Source organism: Microcaecilia unicolor, chromosome 2 (assembly GCF_901765095.1).
Source record: "Microcaecilia unicolor chromosome 2, aMicUni1.1, whole genome shotgun sequence".
Classification (NCBI taxonomy): Eukaryota; Metazoa; Chordata; class Amphibia; order Gymnophiona; family Siphonopidae; genus Microcaecilia; species Microcaecilia unicolor.
The window spans coordinates 554,575,790-554,599,647 of record NC_044032.1 but is presented as its reverse complement, the minus strand read 5'-3'; the positions used below and the strand labels follow the sequence as shown (position 1 = coordinate 554,599,647).

The following is a 23,858-nucleotide window of genomic DNA, read 5'->3' as shown; positions in this document are numbered from 1 at the left end:
GTTGGTAGTGCATTCCACAGCTGTGTGCTCATGTAGGAAAAGCTGGTCACATGTGTTAGTCTGTATTTTAATCCTTTACAGCTGGGGAAGTGTAGGTTGAGAAAGGTGCGAGAATATGCAATAACTGTGTCAAACCTGTAAAGTTACCATCAGGCTCATTTTCAAAGCACTTAGCCTCCCAAAGTTCCATAGAAACCTATGGAACTTAGCCTCCCAAAGTGCTTTGAAAATATGCCTCCATGTCTTTTAGCATCCCCATAGCCCATCAGTTGCACTACATGCTTAAAAACGCTATGGGGCCAATATTCAGACCGCGGGAGGCAGCCCGGCTAACTCTCGTGGTCAGTGGTTAGACTGGATATCGAATGTCGGTCTGTTTCTGGTGACCGGCATTGAATATCCAGTTTAATTTTGGCTGGTTTACACTTAACCAGCCAAGCCAATATTCTGCACTAGTCATTTAAGTTTAAACCAGCCAAAGATAAGCCTGCTATTTTGGCAACCTGATTTGGCCACCAAACTTAGCCAGCAATGCGTTCAATATTAGTGGATAGCTGGTTATATCACGTGATATAACCAGTTAGCTGCTAACCTGGGGATTCTGTTTAGCACGCCTAGAGATCCGTGTCAAAATCCAGGCGCATTCTATAACTAAGTGCATAACTTAATTGACTTAACAAGCCAATCAGTGTATTTAACAGCACAACCAATAATGAGCACTAATTGGCAATAATTACAATGTATGCACACAACTCGCTAAGCGCATTCTGTAATGAACTGCACCTAAATTCTAAAGCGTACAGTTTAAAATGAATGTGTGCAGTTCAAAAAAGGCATGGTTATGGGTGGGGAAATGGGCGTTTCATGGGTATTCCAAAACATATACACGTAGTTGTAGAATATGGGCCAGTGCGTGTAAATCTACGTGCCAGGATTTATGCCAGGTTTTCATTGGTGTAAATGGATGTGCGTGGATTTACATACGATGGTATCAACTAAGCATATTCTATATACTGCACCTAAATCCTATAGAATACACTTAGTCAAAAATGTGTTCTGTGTGGATTTTTTAGGCGCCATATAGAGAATCAGGCCCACAGCGCTGACCGAGAATATTCAGCAGAAGATATCCGGCTATCTCCCACTGAATATTCACAGATAGCCAGTTAAGCACTATTTAACCAGCCAGGAGCAGTTCCTGGCCTGTTAAAAAGTATTGAATATTGTGGGTATGGGCTCAATTCACCCCAATTTGGGAAATGGAAAGTTTTCCAGTGGAAAGGTATTTATTTTCTTTAGTGAATACAAATATTTGGATTATATTCAAAGCCAAATAACTGGGTATGTGAGCCTCTTGCTCAGTTAGCTAGTGCTGAGCAGGTCCCAAGGGAATATTAAGTGGCACTTAACCTGGATAGTGACGTTGAATATCCCCTCTAACCATTAAAGCCAAAACAAGCTATTGTGTCGGCACATGACCAAATAAGTGTCAATATTCAGCCCTTAACTGGTTAAGTTAACCAGCGAAATACCTGGGTATGAGAGCTACAGGGTGTATGTCTGAATTTGGATGAATCATAGTTTCTGAGCATGTCTGTGAACAGAGTGGAAGTCATTCGTGGAGTGTTTACGGTGGATCACATAATTCAAATGTCTTTTGTCAGACCATGAGAAAAATCTTTTGTTTTTTTCTCAAAATGCTTTCCTGACAGTTGCAATTTGGTGTTTTTACATCTGCCCTCCAGAGGCCAGAAAGAGTTTTCATGAATGAAAACCTTCACAATTCAATTATACGAATCCTCAGGGAGCTGTAGAGTTATATGCGGTTTCCACTTGTTATTTCTGAATATTTTTCAAATGAACGTTCTCCGCACTATATAATTACAGGCTTCTATTCTTAGGTGTTTATAAGTTATAAATCTAGGAGTTTATTTTCCAGATACTTAGGGGTTCTTTGATAGCTAGAAAATGTTGGTGTGTATCCAGAGCTTTTTTTGAAGGAAAAAAGGTACTGGTGCTCATACAGGGCCAACCTTAAGGGCAGGGTCACTATCTATGGCTCCACCCCCAAAGTAGCCACACCCATTTTACCAGCCACGGATCATATAAAAAGGCATCATTGAAAATAGTACACAAGTCTTTAGGTCCAACAAAAGAACCCCTAAGAATGACCATAAACTAAAAAAATTCAGCTGAAACCCCCCCCCCAAAATCTAACTTTGGCTCGCAGGATAACACCAGAAAAACAAAAATATTTTCACCTTGTACTGCTATAAAGATAGCAGACATAAATTTCAAAAACTGACATATTCTATTCACTATATTAATAAAACAAAACATTAAGGGCCCTGTTTACTAAGGCACGTTAGCATTTTTAACGTGCCTACAATTAGCACATGCGCTAACCATGTAGGTGCCTATAGGGATATTGTAGGCACGTACATGGTTAACGCGCATACATGGTTAATGCACGTTAAAGATGCAAACGCTTAGTAAACAGGGTCCTAACACATCTACCACACTACTTTATCTTAGACTAAAAATAAAATTCTTTTTTCTACCTTTGTTGTCTGGCCAAGTACTTTTTTTTCAGTTATGTTGGTCCCAGTTTCTGGTTTCTACTTTCCTTATCTTCTCTTAACTCTATTGCCAGGATTTCCTGTTTGTTTGTCATTTTTCTCTCCTCCTTTTCCTTTCAGAGTTCTTCAATTTTATTCTCTTCCTTTGCCCACATTTAGTTCTTTCTTACTATCCAATGTTCAATTTTCCACTCTTGACTGTAATCAATAGAAATAGAATAAAATAAAACATAGAAAAAAAAATTACTATTGCTACTACTACTATTTAACATTTCTAAAGCGCTATCAGGGTTGCACAGCGCTGTACAATTAACAAAGAAGGACAGTCTCTGCTCAAAGGAGCTTACAATCTAAAGGACAAAAAGTGCAGTCAATCAAGATTGGGGCAGTTTAGATTTCCTGGATAGAGGTACAATGGTTAGGTGCCGAAAGTGACATTGAAGAGGTGGGCTTTGAGCAAGGATTTGAAGATGGGTAGGGAGGGGGCTTGGCGTATGGGCTCAGGGAGTTTATTCCAAGCATAGGGTGAGGCGAGGCAGAAAGGGCGGAGTCTGGAGTTGGCGGTGGTGGAGAAGGGTACTGAGAGGAGGGATTTGTCCTGTGAGCGGAGATTATGGGTAGGAGCGTAAGATGATACCTTTTTTATTGGACTAACAATACATTTTTTTAATTAGCTTTCGAAGGTAGCCCTTCTTCATCAGATCAGAAATAAGCAAATGTTGATAAATAACAGTATATATAACTGAAATATCAAGGCATTTCAGTGACAGTGTCACGTCTGTGGTCATGACCCCTCTCAGGCTTACCTTATTTCTGGCGGTCAGCTTCTAAGCTGGCTTCTGTCTGGTCTTTCTGAGTTAGTTCTGTCTCTGTCTGTGTGCTGTTTCCCATTCCAGACTTCAGCCCAGTCCAGTCCGGATCTTCCGGCCTGCCAGACTTGCTTGTCTTGTTTGAGCCTGCACAGCACCCGTAGCTGCCTGGTGATTGCTGCAGCTGAATCTCAGCTGCTGCTGGGCTTATTAGCCATTTGGAAACTCTCTGCTTTGCCTTTGCATCACCTAAGGCCCTGGTTTGTTGGTGCTTGCTGCACTTCTGCCTAGTCCAGTTTATTGTCTGAGATTCTTGCCTGATTCTAGTCTAGTCTTTGTGTAGTTTATCTTGTACTGTATTGCTTGTTTTCTTGCCTTGTTTCTTGTTTGGATTTCTGTGTTTAGTTTCTGTTTGTCTGTGCTTCTTGTTCAGTGGCTGCCTGGCAGCTCTCAGTTCTGTCTCTTGTCTACCAGTGTTTGTTCCCTGTTTCAGTGGCTGCTTGCAGCTTTCAGTTCTGTCCCTTGTCTGTCCTCTAGTCTAGTATTCTGCCTAGCCTTCCTGTGTGTTCTAGTCCCTGTGTGTATCCTGCTGGTATCCAGTGTCTGCCCTGTCCAGTAAGCCCTGCCGGCCACCTGCAGTCAGGGGCTCAACTCCTGAGAAACGGTGGCTAAGTGCAGGTGAAGTCTAGCTGGCCCTGTTAGAGTTCTGCCTTATCCCTGTGTGGGGTGGTTTTGCCTGCCACTGCCGCTCCTCGGCAGTGGCCCAAGGGCTCACAATCCTAGCTCCTGCTTTTGGAAAACGTGACAGACAGTCTAACAGGATGAGGGTGGGGTGGGTTAGGTGAGAGACAGGGAGGGCCGGGTAGATGAGGGACAGGGAGATATGCATGGTGATAAGAGGGTGACAAAGCAATATCTACCTACAGCTTGCCTCTCTCTCCTCCCCACTTCCATCTAACATTTCTCCCCTTTTTTTCTCTCTCTCCCCATCCAGCATCTATCCCAAATGCCCCCTCTTTTCCCATCCAGTATCTCTCCCCTTGCCTCCTCTCTCCCCATCCAGCATTTCTCCCCTTGACCCCACTCTCCCATTCATCATTTCTCCTCTTGCCCCTTCTCTCCCCATATGGCATATCTCCACTTGCCCCCTCCCAATCTAACATTTCTCCCCTTGCCCCCTCTCTCCCCATCCGGCATCTCTCCCCTTGCCCTCTCAGCATCTCCCCTTGCTTCCTCCCTCCTCATCCAGCATTTCTCACCTTTCCCCCTCTCTCCCCATTCAGCATCTCTCCCCTTGCACCCTCTCCCCATCCAGTATCTTTCCCCTCTCTCCCATTCAACATCTTCCCTTCTCTTTCCCCATCCAGTCAGGGCCGTGCCTAGGATCTCTGGTGCCCCCCTGCAGATTATCAGTTGGCGCCCCCCCCCCCCCCCCCCGTGTGGCATCTCCTTTCTCTCTTCTCCCATCCTGCCCCATTTTTCAGCCCATTACCATAAAAGGTGAATGACAAGTTGAAGAACAGCAATCATGGCAAGGCTTACAAGCCTTTCTTGTGAAATACTTGATCACAAATAATTTTTTATGATTTTTAACCGTGAAAATGATCGCTCACCACTTGCCACACTGACAGAAATTGTCAGCAATATTCTTAGAATGATGCTGACATTTGGGAACTGTATAAGGAACTTAGACTTTAAAAGTTCCATAGTAACCAGTAAATGGACAAGCACAACCCCTACAGGTGCTCACCCAAAAATGAAACAGACAACCTCAATGCATGTTTGACCACTAACATCCTGTGGGACTGTTAGTTGCGAGGCTAGAGTCAACTCCAAAAACTACTATAGCTAAAATACAGCTTGCATAGCTCCAGTGGGTTAGCTAGATATAGAGGTTCACATTCACAGGACTCTTGAACATCATGTTTCGAGCAACTGTCTTTGGGATGGCTACTGTTCCCAGGAGAAAAAGAAAAAAAAAAAGATGCTGCTGGGCCAGAAAAGGTGAAAGAGAGGATTGAGAGGTGGAGAACAAAGATTGTTACTGCAGAAAGTGCAGGGATGCTAAACATTGACAGGCAGCTTCGATAGGGCTTCTGTCTCCGAAGGAGGTAGTGATATTCCAGTTGCTGCCTACCGTTTCTGCATTAAATATTAACTGCTTTTCTCAATTTCTTATGGTTCATTCATATAGGGGGTAATTCTATAAAGGGTGCTAGAATTAGGTGCTAAAGATTTGCATGCTAAACCAGCATTCTACATGGCACACTTGTGTGCATATGCCATTAAAGAATACTACAATAAGTTGGGAGCCATGCACCTAAAGTTAAGTGTGACCACTTATGACTGGTGTATGCGTTCCTACCTAAATGTGGCAATTGGCACCCACTTTATAGAATCCTGTCACACCATTTTCGGATATGCACTAGAAGTTACATACAATAGGCGCCTAAAACACTTACAACAACTGTTTATAAGCGCCAATTAGTGGCACAACACCAAACATTGCAACTTAGCACCAGACAAGCACTGATTAAGGGTCAATTAAGTTATTCTCTAAGTGCGTGCAGTTTATAGAATGAGGGTTATAACTTGCTATTTTTAATATTAAGAGCACTGAAGTTAATATTCAAATAACTTATATGGGGAAAATTAGCTTTCACCTCTTAAATCTTAGGCTTTAGTCGAAACATCCCCCCAAAAATACCAAGTCATGTGCACTCGGCTGCCCGCACGATCGGGAACGGGCTCCACTCCCGTGGTGTGCTATCTCTCCTTCTGCCTCACCCACGCCTCCCTGTCTGCGAATCAGCTTCTCTTCCCCCCACCACCGGTCAACCGCACACCTGAAGTCACTCACCAGCCTTCCCTTCGCGCTTGTTCGTTCCCTCAGTGTCCCGCCTTCTTCTGACATCATTTCCTTGCAAGGGCGGACACTGAGGGAACGAACGAGTGCGAACTTGTGAAGGGAAGGCTCAGAAGCTGTAGATGTCAGCAGCGCTTTCACTGACGCTGCTCAGCTGCTGCGACGTCGGAAGTAAATTTAAATAAAAGATTTAAAGCCCCCAGGGCAGCGCGGAGCTGAGGTAAGCGGCGAGGGTAAGCATGGTGCGGCAGCGCCCTCCAGAGGTTGGCACTCCCCTGCGGTGCTTACCCCGCTTACCGTGTTGGCACGGCCCTGCATCCAGTATTTCTCCCCTTGCCTCCTCTCACCCCCATCCAGCATCTCTCTCCCCTTGCCCCCTCTTTCTCATCCAGCATCTCTCCTGCGACCACTGCTGCTTCTCCCAATGAGCAGCAGCAGCAGGTAAATCAAGGAGTAAAAGGCACAGGACCGTAGTGCTGAGCTGCGCACTGTCGGCTCTGCTAATCTCCTGCACTTCTGACGTCAATTTCCAGTTCCAGGGCAGGGGATCAGCAGACTCGACAGCACATGCTGTAGTACTGCCGTCCTGCGCCTGCTACTCCTTGCTTTGCCACTGCTGCTGCTCATTGGGAAAAGCATCTATGGCCACGGGAGAGAGGAGGGGGATAAGTGGGGAAGGTTAAAAAAGGTGCCGGTACACTGTACCAGCACAAAAAAAGTTCTGTATGTATCAGTGTTTTGCATGACAGGTACTCTTATAAGTACATTCTCTAGTGGAATGCAACATGTACGCTTGTATCACTTAGAAGCTGTCATCATAGAAAAGGCACAAAAACCAAGTTCTGGGAGAAGTGGTGATTTTCTGGTGTTCATTCAGTAAGCATCTACATACAATCAATCAGTTGTTCCAGAAATGTTTGGCTCGTTTGACCTCAATACAACTCTACAATTATTTATTTCTCTATTACAGCGCGCAATTTTGAACGTTCTTCTGTAAGAAGCAGATCTTTTAAAAAGTTAAATCGAGCTTTTAGCGTTCTTCGGCGAACAAAAAGTGGAAATGCAGTTGTCCACCCAACTGAGGGAGAGATTGGAGGCATGCAAAATCTGAATGCTGCAGACGAAGGTATCCATTTCAACTATATTTGTCTTCCTGTAAAATAACACAGATAGAAATGGGATCCCATAAGAAATGTTAAAATTCAACCACTACAGTTCATAATGGGCCAAATTCTATAAATTGTGCCTTACAGATTGGCACAGAAAAACCACACGGTTAACGTGATTCTATTAACTGCACCTAAAGTTAGGTGTAGTTTATAGAATATGCCTACGTTCCAATCTTGCGACTAAAATTTAGGTGCACCCATTTAGGCTACCTAAAACCAGGCCTAAATACTTGCACCTAAGTTAGACGCAGATCAGGTGTATTCCATAATTATATGCATAGTTTTTTGCAACACCCACAACCTGCCTATTCCATGCCCATGACCACACCCCCTTTTCAACGGCGCACATTAGAATTTACACATACCCTGTTGTAGAATATGCATAAGTTGTGTTTGTAAATTCTAATTAAAGCCAATTAGTGTCACTAATTGGTTGTTAAGTACCAATTATCAGTGCTGATTGGCTTGTTAATCAATTAAGTTGTGCACGCAATTTGGCCATGTGGCCAAATTACCACACACAACTTAAGGCGCCATGTATAGAATTTGGGGGAATGTGCATTATTTTTTAGAAATTATTTCTTGCTTAAGAACCCCAGAAGATGTACCAAAATCTCAAAGACAATAAACTCTACAGATTTTAACTAGAGAAATGTTGGCAAGAGCAGCCATTATCTAAATGTACATGTTGCTAAAATGAATGGAACAGACCCACCACTTCCACATGAAGTGTCCTTAGTTACATAGTAAGGCTGCAATTTTAACCTGCTTTCATTTTAGAGGCAGAAATAAACTAATGGGATTCTGGAGAATCACTTCCATAAACCTCATGTAAATCCATGGCCACAACAAGCACTTTTTTCTGTTAAAATATTTTTTATTGAACCACCAATTTTTTAGAAACCTATGCAAGCAAGAGCAGGTGTAAGACCCAACATGGAAAATTTTCCCCATACATGTGGATTTGCTTTGTAAAATGGGGAATATATATGGAGAGATTTTAGTCCCACCCAAATCATATTCAAACCACACCTAAACCAAACCCCCTTAAAATCTCCATATGATGTACAGCAGATCTCAACTTGTAAATAGTGGCTTTCTGAAATTGGTATTTGCACATGTATATGATGTAAACATGTAAATCCTGTTATTTACACATGGATACGCAATAGCCTTATTCTCCTAACCAGGTTAGTGGCACACTGACCGTATCCTGTGGTGCCATGTATTTTATTTTATTTATTAGGATTTATTTACCTCATTGTTGAAGGAATTTACTGAAGGCAGTGTACAACAAGAATAAGTCAAACATAAGCAATAGGCAATGACATCAGTAAAAATATTCAAATTACAATACAAAGTATAGCATAGTATGCTACATTACAATGTCAGTTGGGTTTCCTAGTTAACTTTGGAGGCTTCCTTCTGTTGCCAAATGAAAATGAGCAGAAAAAAAAGCATTTCATGGATTTTCATGTGCTTCTATAGCACACACTCTTTTGAAAGAGTGGACACTATTCACAAAATAGCTGATATTCAGACCATGGGAGTTTACCGGCCTGCCTCCTGCGGACAGCGCTGAGCCCGGATACTCAATGCCAGGCTGTTTCCAGTGACCGGCACTGGATATCTGGTTTATTTTGGGCCGGTTTCAACTTAACCAGCCAAGTCAATATTCAGCGCTGGCTGGTTAAGTTGAAAGAGGCCAAAGATAGGCCTGCTATTTTTGTGTACCAGTTTGCCCACCAACCTTAATCAGCGATGTGCAGAATATTAGCAGATAGTCAGCTATCTTGCGCGATATAGCTGGTTATCCGCTAAGCACTGACCGTGATTATTCAGCGAAAGATAACCAGCTATCTCCCACTGAATATTCGGGGATAGCCAGTTAAGTGCTATTTAACCGGCCAGGAACCTTTCCTGGCCGGTTAAATAGTGCTGAATATTGGGTGGAAAGAATATGCACTGTGTCAGGAGATTGCGCACTCATTCCTGATAGCGAGCATATATGTGTTTTATCGCACATGCGTGCACTATCAGGAAAGAATGCATACCCTTCTTAAAGAGTGCATGCTCTTTCCAAAAGAGTGAGCACTCTTAACAACTTTGCTCCCATGATGGTACAAAGAAAAAAAAATCAAACAAAACAAATCAAATATTCCCAGAAATGACATGGGGAAACAACACGAAACGAAAACTTTCTGGCTGCATGACCCTAATATTTTCATGTGGATTGACGTGTAGGTGATTGTACAGGGGCTCATTTTCAAAGCACTTAGCCTTACAAAGTTCCATGGAGGGGCATAATCGAACGCAAACGCCCATCTCCATGGGCATCTATGTCCGAGAACGGGTACATGAAGGGGCGGGACAGACCGTATTTTCGAAAAAAATGGCCGCCCATCTTTTTTTTCGATAATACGGTTTGTGCCGGGCAAATGCATCGAATGTGTGCGGATTTGAGCTGGGTGGTTTCGTTTTTCAGCGATAATGGAAAACGAAGGCGCCCAGCTCAAAAACGAACAAATCCAAGGCATTGGGTCATGGGAGGGGCCAGGATTCGTGGTGCAGTGGTCCCCCTCACATGCCAGGACACCAACCAGGCGCCCTAGGGGGCACTTGTAACAATTTAAAATCAAAAGTAAAATACCTCCCAAGTCCATAGCTCCCTTCCTTTGGGTGCTGAGCCCCTCAAATCCCCCCCAAAACCCACTGCCCACAACTCTACACCATTACCATAGCCCTTATGGCTGAAGGGGGGCACCTAGATGTGGGTACAGTGGGTTTTGGGGGCGGTTTGGAGGGCTCCCATTTACCATCACAAGTGTAACAGGTGGGGGGGGGGGCTGGGTCCACCTGGCTGAAGTCCACTGCACCCACTAACAACTGCTCCAGGGATCTGCATACTGCTGTGATGGAGCTGGGTATCACATTTGAGGCTGGCATACAGGCTGGCAAAAAAAGTTTTGAAAGTTCTTTTTTTTTTTGTGGGAGGGGGTTAGTGACCACTGGGGGAGTCAGGGGAGGTCATCCCCGATTCCCTCCGGTGGTCATCTGGGCAGTTGGGGCACTTTTGGGGAGCTTGTTCTTGAGAAAAAAGGGTCCAGAAAAAGTGACCCAAATTCCCGGTAAAAACACCTTTTTTTTTTTTTTATTATCAGCCGAAGGCAGCCATCTCTCCTCGGCCGATAAACACGCCCCAGTCCCACCTTCACCACCCCTTCTACACGCCCCCGTCAACTTTGTTCATTCCCGTGACGGAGTGCTGTTGAAAAAGCCCAAAATTGGCTTTCGATTATACCGATTTGGGCGCCTTTGCGAGATGGGCGCCCATCTCCCGATTTGGGACGAAATATGGGCGCCCATCACTTTTGAAAATAAAGCGGATAGTAACCTATGGAACTTTGTAAGGCTAAGTGCTTTGAAAATACTCCTGCGTGTAAGTCAAAGGCTGAATCACAATTTTGTCAAGAGGGGGGGGGGGGGGGGATGTGGAAGCAAGGAGAAGATCAGTAAATATTCAAAAAACATATTGAAAGATATCACTGTTCCTGGCTTCAACTCATTTACTGTAACATGAAAGACTGAACTCTATAAAGCAAGCATACTATCCACAGAAGGAAAAGAAAGATTAACATAGAAAGCTGCTTTAAAAAGAGAATAACACCAACAGACCCCATCTTAAAAGAAAGGAAATTCTCTAGTAAAGACCAACCTTAGGGAGCCTGCTTGCCCCTGTGGAGAAAATGAAAGCTCAGCTCACACACTGCTGTCTAGCACTCCACAGGACTTATTTACATAAAGAAATTAAGACATCAATTGTGCTAAACAGCAAGATTAAAGTCTTAGGGGGTCTTTTACTAAAGATTATCTTGACTTATCTGCAGCAGGGCCCATTTTATTCCTATGGGCAGATAACTGGAGCTAATCTTTAGTAAAAGATCCCCCTAATGTGCATTAAAAGGCTACACCATACATGGATGGTAATGCATGTGATCGTATTACCTCCTGCCAAGCAAGCAAAATAGGATGAAATCAGATCATTTTTTTACACATTAACTAGTAAATAAATACTCGTAAATCATAATTTATTAGTTGTTTACTCTTCTTCAGTATTCACTTTGTTGATCAGGTCATTGGCTATTCCATTGAATAAATATCAGGTTTCAAGGAAGTTCTATGAGCAGCATTGATCATTGCAACATGTTACTTGTGCTAAATACCTTTATGTAGGGGCTATGACTCCCAAAATCATTAATAAGTACAGATGGTGTTCATTGTTTGATAACTCTAGCTTTCTTTTTGGCTGTACTTCAGAACTGCCCCAGTTATACCACCTGATCCCTGATGGTGAGATTACCTGCATTAAGATCACTCGCTTGGTAGCCAATGAAAACCTTGCCATTAGGATTGTGGGAGGCAGTGAAACACCTCTACAACACATTCTTATCCAGCACATTTATCGTGATGGGGTAATTGCCAGAGATGGAAGGTTACTACCAGGAGACATGATATTAAAGGTACTGTGTTGTTGTAAGTAACATCATTATATCTTAACATAAATAGTGTAGAAATGCCATAAAGATCTTTTTTTTTAGCTATAGAGTGATGAATAAAGCCACTGAATGCAAATAGCTAGGTATAAATTGAACAATCTATGATAGCATTTTCAAACAGGGGTACTTACTAAGATATATTAAGGCAATGACACATTTGCCTCAAAGTGTATTAAATGGCAATATTGTGCATTGTATTACCATTGCACATGTTAGTTTAAGTCAACCCAGGAAACATAATAATGAGATGCAAAGCATTATTATGTGCATAGATCAATGCAACTTGAGGTGAATTCTACAAGCTGTGCTATTCCAGGAAAAATAATACCATCTCAAATCTGGAGTTATTTTTCCTGCCCAAGAGCATTGGGCCACTAACCTATGGCCCAATGCTCCCGGGCACCATCTTAAAGTGGCCAGAACTTCTCAAAGATGGAGTGGTTCACCCCCCCCCCCCCCTCCTTCCCTGAAGTTCTCTTTCATTGAGACCCCTTTCCCGAGGAGCCCCCCATAAAGAAACCCCCTTGAAGGCAACCCCAATAGATTCTCTTCCCAAATCACTCCCCCTCCCCCATACACACACAGAGACTTCAATCTTCCATAGGCTTCCACCCCTTCAGGTCTACATCTTAGAATCCCTTTTGGTCTAGGGGTTCCAAGGCAGGAGTGATCCCCAGCTGCTTCTGCTCCTTCTGGTGCCATTTTGAATCTGGCTGCGGGGGGGGGGGTCACCAGTCCCAATTTGAGCCCAGTAGGGACAGGAGTAAATAGGAATTGCTCCTACCCTGGAATCCCTAGACCACCAAGGATACCACAGTAAGAGATAGCCTAGGGGGCCCATGAGAGTGTAGAGGTCTGCAGGGGGATCTCTGTGGGGGGAGTGCTCTTTGGAGCCTCTAGGGGGATTTTCTGGGTGGTCTCTATGAAGGGAGCTCTTCAGGGAAGTTGTCTCAATGACGAGAGTCTTTGGAAGAATGAGCAGGGGAAGCATTCTATCTTTGAGAAGCTCCAGCCCCTTTAACAAGGCCTCCCAGGAGCATCAGGCTGTGGATTAGCAGCCCAATGCGAAGATGAATAATGCATCTTGAAAGTTGAGATACTCACGTGCCATGGGAATCACTGACCTGCAGTCATGAGACAGCACAGGTTAGCAACACTTGCAGTAAACTAAGGTGCAGTAAAACCCCAATTTTTACCACACCTTAGTAAGTACCCTACTAAATCTTCTGAGTTCGATTTTCAAAAGCAGTTATGCAATCAGCAGCTACTTTGCTTCTTTTTTTCTAGGCTGTCAAATGGTCCATTGATTAGCAACTCAGATTTAATGCTAAAAAAATGCAGGGTCATGCAATTAGGTTGCAAAAACCAATGGGAACAGTATAGTATAGGGGTGAAGTACTTCTGTGCACGAAAGAAGAATGTGACTTGGGGGTGATTGTGTCGGATGATCTCAAGGTGGCCAAACAGGTAGAAAAGGTGACGGTCAAAGCCAAAATGAATCTTGGGTGCATAGGGAGAGGAATGGCCAGCAGAAGAAAACAGGTTATAATGCCCTTGTATAAGTCTCTGGTGAGGCCTCATTTAGAATACTGTGTGCAATTCTGGCAACCCCATCTTCAAAAAGATATAAACAGGACTGAGTTGATCCTGAGGGTGGCTACAAAATTGGTCAGTGGTCTCTGTCGCAGAGCATATGGGGACAAACTTAAGGCTCTCAATATGTATACACTAGAAGAAAGGCGGGAGAGAGGGGATATGATAGAGATGTTTAAATACCTCTGTGGCATTAATGTACAGGAGGTGAGCCTTTTTCAAAAGAAGGAAAACTCAAGAATGAAGTGGCATAGGATGAAGTTAAGAGGCTATAGGCTCTGGAGTAATCTAAGTAAGTACTTTTTCAAGGAAAGGGTGGTGGATGCGTGGAACCGCCTCCCGGTGGAAGTGGTAGAGTCAAGGACTGTGTCTGAATTTAAGAAAGCATGGGACAGGCATGTGGGATCTCTTAGGGAGAGGAGGAGATAGTGGTTGCCATGGATGGGCAGACTGGATGGCCCATTTGGCTCTTATCTGCCATCATGTTTCTATGTTTCTAAATTTTGGCCACATAAATCTCTTTAAATCCTAAAGTTATGCATTTTAAATTGGCATAGAATCTGGAACAGTCTGGGAGTGGACCAAAAATATGAAAGGTGGCAAAATACAGCTACTTTGTTGGAAGTTATGCCAATATTTTCAGTATTCACCCTTAAAAATATGCTTAAGTTTAATGACTTTCTGAACCAAGATGACATCTGAATGAGACTCATCTGCAGGTCGCTCCACTCCCGGCGCTGTTATTTTGCTGTCTTTGCAGCTTTTTTTCATCGATATGAGGAAGAAAATGAAAGAGAAAGAGCCAGTATTGCCCTCTGCTCTGACAATGACCCCACAACTCTGACAGACAACACTGCAGGATTTTCAAACCCCTACGGTTTCCTTACCCATTACAACTTTGACCCAGCTGGCATAGTCTAGTGCTGACAGCAGCAGTGACGTGGTCTCACTGAGTCCCGTTAAGCGGACAGCACCTCTGCAGCCAGCAGGCTTAGCTGGAGGAGGGAGTCAAGGAATGAATATACAGGCTTCATTTTCAGGACCTGAGGGTCCTCCTTTGACTATTTCAACACCACAGGCCACACTCTCTGGAGAGAACGAGGATCCTCAAATAGTAAGTGACCCAGTCCCAGGTTTTGGACTACAACATCCCATTTTGGAGCAGAGGAATTTAATTAGACCAGTGGTTCCCAAACTGTGCACCTTGGCACCCTGTTGCGCCGCAGCAAACTCTCAAGGGTGCCACAGCAAATCCTGACCTCCCTCCTGCCACCACCCAAACCGCTACTGCTCCCTCATTATATCTCTTTTTCTCTTCCGTCCCCTGCCCCACAAGTCCTGCATCTCTCCTTCTCCCTTCCGCCGGCTCTCCTCCATAGCCACAGGCTCCTATACCTCTCTGGTAGCAGCGATTGAGACATTTTCCACCAGCGTCGGAGCCTGTCCTTTTCTCTGGAGCACCCTGCCTACTTTGATGCAACTTCCTGTTGTCTGTATAGGCAGGAAGTGCATGAGAAGAAGCCCCAACACTGGCAGAAAACTTTCTCAATCATCGCTGCTACTGGAGAGGTACAAGGGCCTGGAACTATGGAGGAGAGTGGGCGAGAGGGAGAGATGCAGGGCTCACTGGGAGGGGGGAAGAGAGACTTGTTTGGAGGAGGAAGGTTGGAGAGAAGAGATGTCTAGGGGTGAGCAAGCCCAGAAGAGAGAGGAAGAGACATGGCACTCAAGTGGGGTAGGTGGACAGGGCAGGATAGTACAGGAAGAAGGGAATAAAGAAGGGAGAAGCTGAATAAGGGGAGGGATACAAAGGCATTATAACATCCTCATTTTTGTTTTCCATTCCTTTCCTAATAATACCTAACATTCTATTTGCTTTCTTAGCTGCAGCAGCACACTGAGCAGAAGGTTTCAACGTATCATCAACGACAACACCTAGATCCCTTTCTTGGCCTGTGACTCCTAACATGGAACCTTGCGTGACGTAGCTATAATTCGGGTTCCTCTTTCCCACATGCATCACTTTGCACTTACTCACATTAAGCGTCATCTGCCATTTAGACACCCAGTCTCCCAGTCTCGTAAGGTCCTGTTGTAATTTTTCACAATCCTTCCACGATTTAACGACTTTGAATAGCTTTGTGTCATCAGCAAATTTAATTGCCTCACTAGTTACTCCCTTCTCTAGGTCATTTATAAATATGTTTAAAAGCAGCGGTCCCAGCACAGACCCCTGGAGGACCCCATTAACTACCCTTCTCCATTGAGAATACTGACCATTTAACCCTACTCAGTTTTTAATCCACAATAGAACACTACCTCCTATCCCATGACTCTCCAATTTCCTCTGGAGTCTTTCATGAGGTACTTTGTCAAACGCCTTCTGAAAATCCAGATACACAAAATCAACCGGCTCACCTTTATCCACATGTTTGTTCACCCCTTCAAAGAAATGTAGTAGATTGGTGAGGCAAGATTTCCCTCTATTTGATTCAAGGCTCTCCTTAACATACAATGCTACCCCTCCACCAAATCGATCCACCCTATCACTATGATATAATTTGTACCCTGGTATGACAGTGTCCCACTGGTTATCCTCCTTCCACCAGGTCTCAGAGATGCCTATTATATCTAATTTTTCATTTAGTGCAATATATTCTAACTCTCCCATCTTATTTCTTAGACTCCTGGCATAGACATTTCAAATTAAGTTTGTTATTCCTATTTTCATCATGCTCAGTACTTGACAGTATTAATTTGCAATCTTTTGTCTGATTTTTATTTTTGGACACCTGATGGTTTCTTTTGCAACCTCACTATCAGGATACCCTATCTTCCCTGTTTTGGTGATATCTTTGAAAGATACCTTATCCCGAACCATGCGCTTTTGGGCGACTGTCGACCTTCCCCCCGTTTCTAGTTTAAAAGCTGTTCTATCTCCTTTTTAAATGCCGATGCCAGCAGCCTGGTCCCACCCTGGTTAAGGTGGAGCCCATCCTTTTGGAATAGGCTCCCCCTTCCCCAGAATGTTGCCCAGTTCCTAACAAATCTAAAACCCTCCTCCCTGAACCATCGTCTCATCCACGCATTGAGACTCCGTAGCTCTGCCTGTCTCTTGGACCCTGCAGTGTCTGCTAGAGTCTATCTGTTAATGCTGTGGTACAAAGTTTTTAAAACTAAGGGGAAAAGACTATGGAGATTAGTTGATAAAATTTGCTTTATTATATTTTTATTTTGCCTATCACTAACCTACAAGTTCTGAGAGAAGAGGACATTTCTCTGGTTAGTGAACACTATTTTGCTTTGTGCTTTGGGAACTTAAAGATTGGGATATAAAGGAGGAATTGTAGGTTAGTTATACCACAGCATTAACAGATAGACTCTAGCAGGCACTGCATGATCTAGTTTAGTATTAAGGGGGAATAAAAAGAGAGGGGGGGGGAAAGCAAGCAGAACCTAGTTTAGTATTAAGGGGGGAATAAAAAAAGAGAGAGAGAGAAAAGCAAGCATTATTAACTAGTTGCCGTGGTGTACAACCCTTTTCCCATAGTTTTAAACTGAAACCTTTTCTAGAGGTAGAAACTTAACTTGGCTGCTGGAGAGGTAGTACCTCCAGTGACCTCAATTAGGTGTTATCTAAGGTGTGGGGAAGTAGAATATTCGCATAGGTCACTGAGTTAGCTTCAAAGAGCCTGTTAAAAAAGGCCCCTAATATTCAAAACTATATAAAGAGGAAAGGTCCCACTGAACTTTCTTTCTGAGAAGTTCTGAGAGAACAGGACATTTCTCTGGTAAGTGAACATTATTTTGCTTTGTGCTTTGGGAACTTAAAGACTTTGTAGGTCTGTTTCTGTAGGATAGGCTAGAAAGGGCTTCAATGGCAACTTTATTAGCTAGAACCGAGAATGGCGCTGGGCAGAATTTTATGGTCTGGGTCCAGCAAATGACAAGACATATTCGAATAGACTGGAGTGGGTTTTGACTGCAACTCCAGTAGTTGGAATATAAGGATAGAGCCGGGTGGACTTCTACGGTCTATGTCCCCAAAACACCAAATAAAGACTCCAAGACACCAAGAAAGATAAAGTATATAATATCACATTCATTGTTGATTTAATCATGAATTGATAATGAGTGTGACTGTTGGGCAGACTGGGTGGTCCATTCAGGTCTTTACCTACTGTCACTTACTATGTTATTATGTCTTAAATGCCTAGACACATACTGTCTGAATCTCTGACCAAGGATTCTTTTTCCTGCCACAGTGAGATGCAGCCCATCATTACATACAACAAGAAGCGCTAAATTGAACAGCCCGGGCACCAAAGATTTTAAGTGTGCAAGCAAATATCAGTGATGTCAGTACGCTAATGAACATGCTCTTTTCTGGCAACATAGCAAACGTTGCAAGTAACCCACATAAGTTAGAAAAAATATAATTGAGGTATCGTGGAGAATTAGTGGATAGGTGGGTGGGTAGGAATCTACCAAGGGAGAATTCTGCAGGTGGGAATTGATACCTCGGGGTGAAATTGGTTAGGGGGAAATTGACCTAGATGGCAATTATCCTAGGGGTAATTGGTGGGTGGGAATTGTTTGGGAGAACTTGTCCAAGTGGGAACTCACCGGATACCATGGGTACAGTAGGTTTTTGGTGAGTTTTGGTTGACTCAGATGTTCCACCACAAGTGTAACAGAGTGGGATATGGGCCTGGGTCCCCTTTTCTACAGTGTACTGCACCAACCAGTAGTCTACTACAGGGACCTGCTTGCTGCTCTAATAGACCTGGCCATAACATCTGAAGCTGTGAAAAAGGCTGGTATGTACTGTTTCATTGATAACTTTGAGGGGTGGGAGAGGGTCAGTGGCCACTGGGGGAGTAAGAGGGGTCATGCCTTAATCCTTCCATTAGTCATTTAGAGCACCATTTTTGTGACTTAAGTCGTGATTGAAACAGGTCTAGACCACAATGTCTAACTTTTAGCCCTGGACGTTTTTGCTTTGTTCCATTATGGCAGAAAAATGTCCAGGTTTTGGAAATGCCTAAATCCCACCCCCAACATGCCCCCTTGTGATTTGGATGCACTGCATATGAACTGTATAAAAAAACATCTTAAAATGGGTTTAAAAAATAGCGATTTTGATATTTTGGCAAAAAAAAGTCAATCTGCTGCTTTTTGTACTACCGCAGTACTGCGAGGTTGCTGTGAGAAGTCGCATTTTTCAGGAAGCTGCTGCTAGGTGCAGGAGTGAGGGGGGGTTTGTTCCTGCCCCATTGTCCCTACTGGATCACCAGGGATCTAAAGTAGGCCTGGGGGGCCTATGAAAGCTGGTTTGGGGGACCATTCCAGGGGGGGATGGGTGCAAGTGGTGGAGTGGAGGAGTGGCCTGGTGGTTAGAGCACCAGTCTTGCAATCCAGAGGTGGCCAGTTCAAATCCCACTGCTGCTCCTTGTGATCTTGGGCAAGTCACTTAACCCTCCATTGCCTCAGGTACAAACTTAGATTGTGAGCCCTCCTGGGACAGAGAAATATCCAGTGTACCTGAATGTAACTCACCTTGTGCTACTACTGAAAAAGGTGTGAGCAAAATCTAAATAAATAAAGGGGATGAGGGATTTTGGGGGAGTTGGAGGGGGCTCAAAGCACTTTGAAAAGGTTGGGGAAATTTATGTGGGTCTCAGACTGAATATTGACTGGGACCCCCATAAGCTCCAGCAACCAGCACCACCAAAATTAACCCCCGATATTCAGTTCTAATGCCCAGACACAGCCCAGCACTGAATATCCGGGGCTAATTCTCCCCACAGCCATCAGTGTTTTTAAAATACTGACCGTTGTGGGCTGAATATCTACCCCATCGTGTTTACAACTGCATGGAAGGAAACTAAACAGAAAGATCAATTTAAAGGGAAAAAAGCCTGACAGCTGGGCTTTGAGTTACAACAACTGGGGAACAGGCTTGTCAGAGGTGATGGAAGTTCAGGGATCTGGTTTTGCTTGTTCTTGGTAAAAGCTTCAGCATAACAATGTCATTCACCCTAATCTGGTTGGTTGCCAATGACCTCGTCGTCTGCTGTGTTTTTCATCATGAGCTTGGACTACCATAAACTCTTGTGTGCAGATGATTTTCCATAAAAACACAGGATTTGGGCAACAATGTTTATCATTTCTGTTGCAGTACAAAGAAGAAATTGTTTTAAATGCCAGCACATGTTAACAGTATAGTTTACCACAACATGTAAATGACTTTCCTTTCTTTCCTTTTTTGGAGCTAATAAAACCCTGCATATATTTCTAAATAAGATCCGGTGGGACTTGTGGGTTCATCTCACTGGGAACAACTAGGCTGAGGGATAGTTTTGTGGGGTATTTATTGTGAAGTCCTTCTGGCAGCATCAGCATTACCCGTCAGTCTGGAAATAGAAAAAACAATGGCCTACTAGTGTTTGTTTTAATTTAGGAAGGTTTTACCATGCAAAAAAAAAAAACATTTTGGTCAGATACTGAACTAGGTTTGACCTAGATAAAGCTGTTCAGAGGACATGAATCAGACATAGAATAGCAGAGAGATAGATCAGACAAAGAAACCAGAAAGACCCTGTAATTTAAACTTGAGGGGAAGCAGTCATGGAGGGCTAAAAGATATCCACAGCCGTGATATTTAACAGCAGGATAAGCAAGCATCTGCTCAGAAGTATTTTTTCACGGAGAGAGTGGTGGATGCTTGGAATGCCCTCCCGCGGGAGGTGGTGGAGAGGAAAACGGTAACGGAATTCAAACATGTGTGGGATAAACATAAAGGAATCCTGTTCAGAAGAAATGGATCCTCAGGAGCTTAGCCGAGATTGGGTGGTGGGGGCTGGTGGTTGGGAGGTGGGGATAGTGCTGGGCAGACTTGTACGGTCTGTGCCCTGAAAATGACAGTTACAAATCAAGGTAAGATATACACAAAAAGTAGCACATATGAGTTTGTCTTGTTGGACAGACTGGATGGACCGTGCAGGTCTTTTTCTGCCGTCATCTACTATGTTACTATGTTACTATAAATAGTTTAGCTATAATGAATCTTTCCTGGAGACAGATCAATGGATCATAAGACCTGTTGGGTTCTTTCCAGCCCAGTTTTCAATGATTCTATAGCACGAGGGTATCAGATATGTCATTAAATATCCCATAATAAAAATTTATGGGCCAAATATTCAAAGACATTTATCCAGATAATGGCAGCTGTTATCTAAATAAATAGATTGGAAGGATATGTGAGCAGAGCTAGAGGTTCTCTAGAGAACAGTCACTATCCGGATAATTATGCAGATCAACTCAGGACTGAAAAGTTGCAGTCCTGGGCAGAGGGAAGCCAAGATGGCAGCAGCAGCATGGCGTTTGGCTGATATGCTCCTCTGGCCCTGGAGAGAAATTGGATTTTGCTTATGTATCTGGCAACTATGGGGAAGAGAAGAGGGAAGGTTAAGGGCATTTTGCTCCCTGATACTCCACCTCAGGCATCGATAACGAAATTTACTTGACCTCTTCAGGTCCGGGGACCAAACAGAGGGCTCCTTGCTGATGTAGTATGAGGGGGAGGTCTACCCAGCCCATAGGAAGTCTTTCTCAGCCCTCCTGATCGGACTCCTGTCCAGCCGACCACTGCAAGCTCGCCAAAGAAGTATGAGAAGTATCCCCCAAGGGGATTACCTCAGGAGGAGGAAGAGGTAGCAATCTTAGGCATGAGTGGTGGACTTGGCTTTAAGGCAGGAATGGAAGGAGCAGGGTTTTCCCTGACCCCAGAAATACTCCGGAGACACCAACCCTGACTGCAGCCTCAGAACATCAGGGTACAAAGGCAGTACAACATGCTGGACTACCCTAGAATCAAGTGAGAGGAGAACTTGCAGGCACTAACTGATTTGAAATTAACTGTGAGTACAAGAGTCGACCAAGTGGAGCTAGAATTGAAAAGTGTGCCTACTAAGCTGTCTATGTTAGAAACAGAGACACTAGGGTGAAAGAATAGTTATACCAAGATTGCGAGGAAAGTGGAAGAGCTGCATAAAGTTCAGAAAGTAATTGTGCAGGACTGTGTGAATATCCATTGGAAGGAGGAACAACTACAGAATAATTTGAGAAGAAATAATTTGAGACTGTTGAACTTTCCTTGTACTCCCTATTTATCATTTAGTTAGTTAGTTAGTAAGTCATTTATTAGGATTTATTTACCACCTTTTTGAAGGAATTCGCTCAAGACGGTGTACAGCAAGAATAAGTCAAACATAAGCAATAGACAATTACAGCAGTAAATATATTCAAACAATACAAATTATGACATAGCATGCTATTTAGAAAATACTAGGAAAAAATGCCCGTTTCTGAGCGGAATGAAACGGGCGCTAGCAAGGGGCCCCCTCCCTCCGTCCCTCGAAGCTACTTGCCTTGTTCGTCCTCCCTCCGTCCCTCGAAGCTACTTGCCTTGTTCGCCCTCCCTCCGTCCCTCGAACCTACTTGCTGCCTTGTTCGCTGTGGGCCGTTTCGGCCCTCGAGTGTCAATAGCTCCGCCCTCGACGTCATGACGTTTTGACGCGAGGGCGGTGCAGACACTCCAGGGCACACCGGATATCTCGGGCGCCTCAACTTCCGTGGAGGCTTCAGAACGTTGGGGTTGCCTTTTATATATATAGATATGGGAGATATACTGAAAATACCTACAGAAGCATTTCCCCCAGTGGTTAAATTGTATTCCCTGCCATATAAGAGGAGGCAAAATGCAGACCAAACAGTGGGAGAAGGTTTGAATTTGCCTTTGGCTGCTTTACCAGACAGCTTAAATGTGTCAGAGATCTTAGAAATATCTTTAGACACGGTGGAAGAATGAGTGACACTGTTGGACTCTTTCGCTTTGAGACAGATAAAAATCATATACTGAATTTGTTTTTCAAACATAGAACAGACTTGTTTTTAAGGAAAAAGATTTGGTGTTTTCCACATATAAGCAGAGAGACCAGGAAAGTTGACGACGTTTTCTGGCTCTGCGGCCTAAGGTTACTAAAAATGATGATCTGTTCTTTCTTCAGTTTCTTGTAAAATGTTTTATTAAATTTGAGAATGCTCAATATATCTGTTTGACCCTAAAGAATTGACCGCTTTTCTGGATAAGTTTCCAACACAAATTGGTGATATGACCTAGGCCTTATAGGGTCTTCTTGATAGTGCAATCAGGCATTTAAATTTTCATGCTTGGCTGCTATTTTCTTAGTTGCCTTTGGGCATCTTTTACAAAGCCGCATTAGCGATTCCTGCGCAGCAAATGAGAGGAAGCCCATAGGAATTGAATGGGCTTCCTCTCATTTCCCGCACCGAGAATCGGTAGCGCGGCTTTGTAAAAGAAGTCCTTTGTTTTTATATTTGAATTTCCTCCATATTTCTGCCCCCCCCCCCCTTCCCCTCTTTCCTTTTTTTATAGTGGACAAAGAAATTGTATCCTATTGCATTATGCCTTATCGTTTCCTCCCCCCCCCCCCCCCCACCCCAGACACACACACTTCCCCTCTTACAGCCATCTGGTAGCAATTTGAATATTGCTGTTACCTAGATTGCAGCAGCACTTGCCACTCTATCCAGAAAGTACAGCTTATGGTCCAAATAGTGTTGATGAAATTCCAGAATATTTCTAAACATTGCAGCCACTGTTTAGAAAGTACCACTGAATGTGCAATTTCAGGAGTGAGCCATATGTGGAGTGGAGGAGTGGCCTAGTGGTTAGGCTGGTGGACTTTGGCCCTGGAGAACTAAGGAACTGAGTTCAATTCCCACTTCAGGCACAGGCAGCTCCTTATGACTCTGGGCAAGTCACTTAACCCTCCATTGCCCCATGTAAGCCACATTGAGCCTGCCATGAGTGGGAAAGCACAGGGTACAAGTGTAACAAAAAAAATATAAATATATGTTTTTTAATAATTGTGAAGAGCAAAGCTCTACATGGGGACCTAAATTTAGGTACTTAGGGCCAAATTCTATAAATGGCGACTGGAAAAGACCAGCACTAAGCACAATTTTATAAAGGGTGCACACCGTATTTGGTCTCTTAAAGTGTAATATCTTCTTAAAGCAGGTATGTACTAAAATAACCAGACAGTATAACCTCGGCTCAGCAGCAAACACCAGAAGTCTCTTATTTATTTCTGAAATTTACTTTTAGTGAATAAATATAGCTAATTTACTCACAGTTAGTAGATCCTCAGAAGTTACTGCCCCAAGGCAAGAGACTTCGTAGTTTTGAGAGCTGCGCT

At 43.6% G+C, this 23,858-nt stretch overlaps 1 protein-coding gene across 2 annotated transcripts in view; it reads left to right on the top strand.

The window, feature by feature from the left end:
* Positions 1-23,858, top strand: part of LNX1 (ligand of numb-protein X 1) — a 254,678-nt gene that overhangs the window by 153,034 nt on the left and 77,786 nt on the right. For both annotated transcript variants that reach the window (XM_030191389.1, XM_030191388.1), the window contains exons 4-5: positions 7,225-7,380; positions 11,741-11,943. In XM_030191389.1, coding sequence (XP_030047249.1) covers positions 7,225-7,380; positions 11,741-11,943 — 359 coding nt within the window. The remainder of the gene's footprint in view (positions 1-7,224; positions 7,381-11,740; positions 11,944-23,858) is intronic.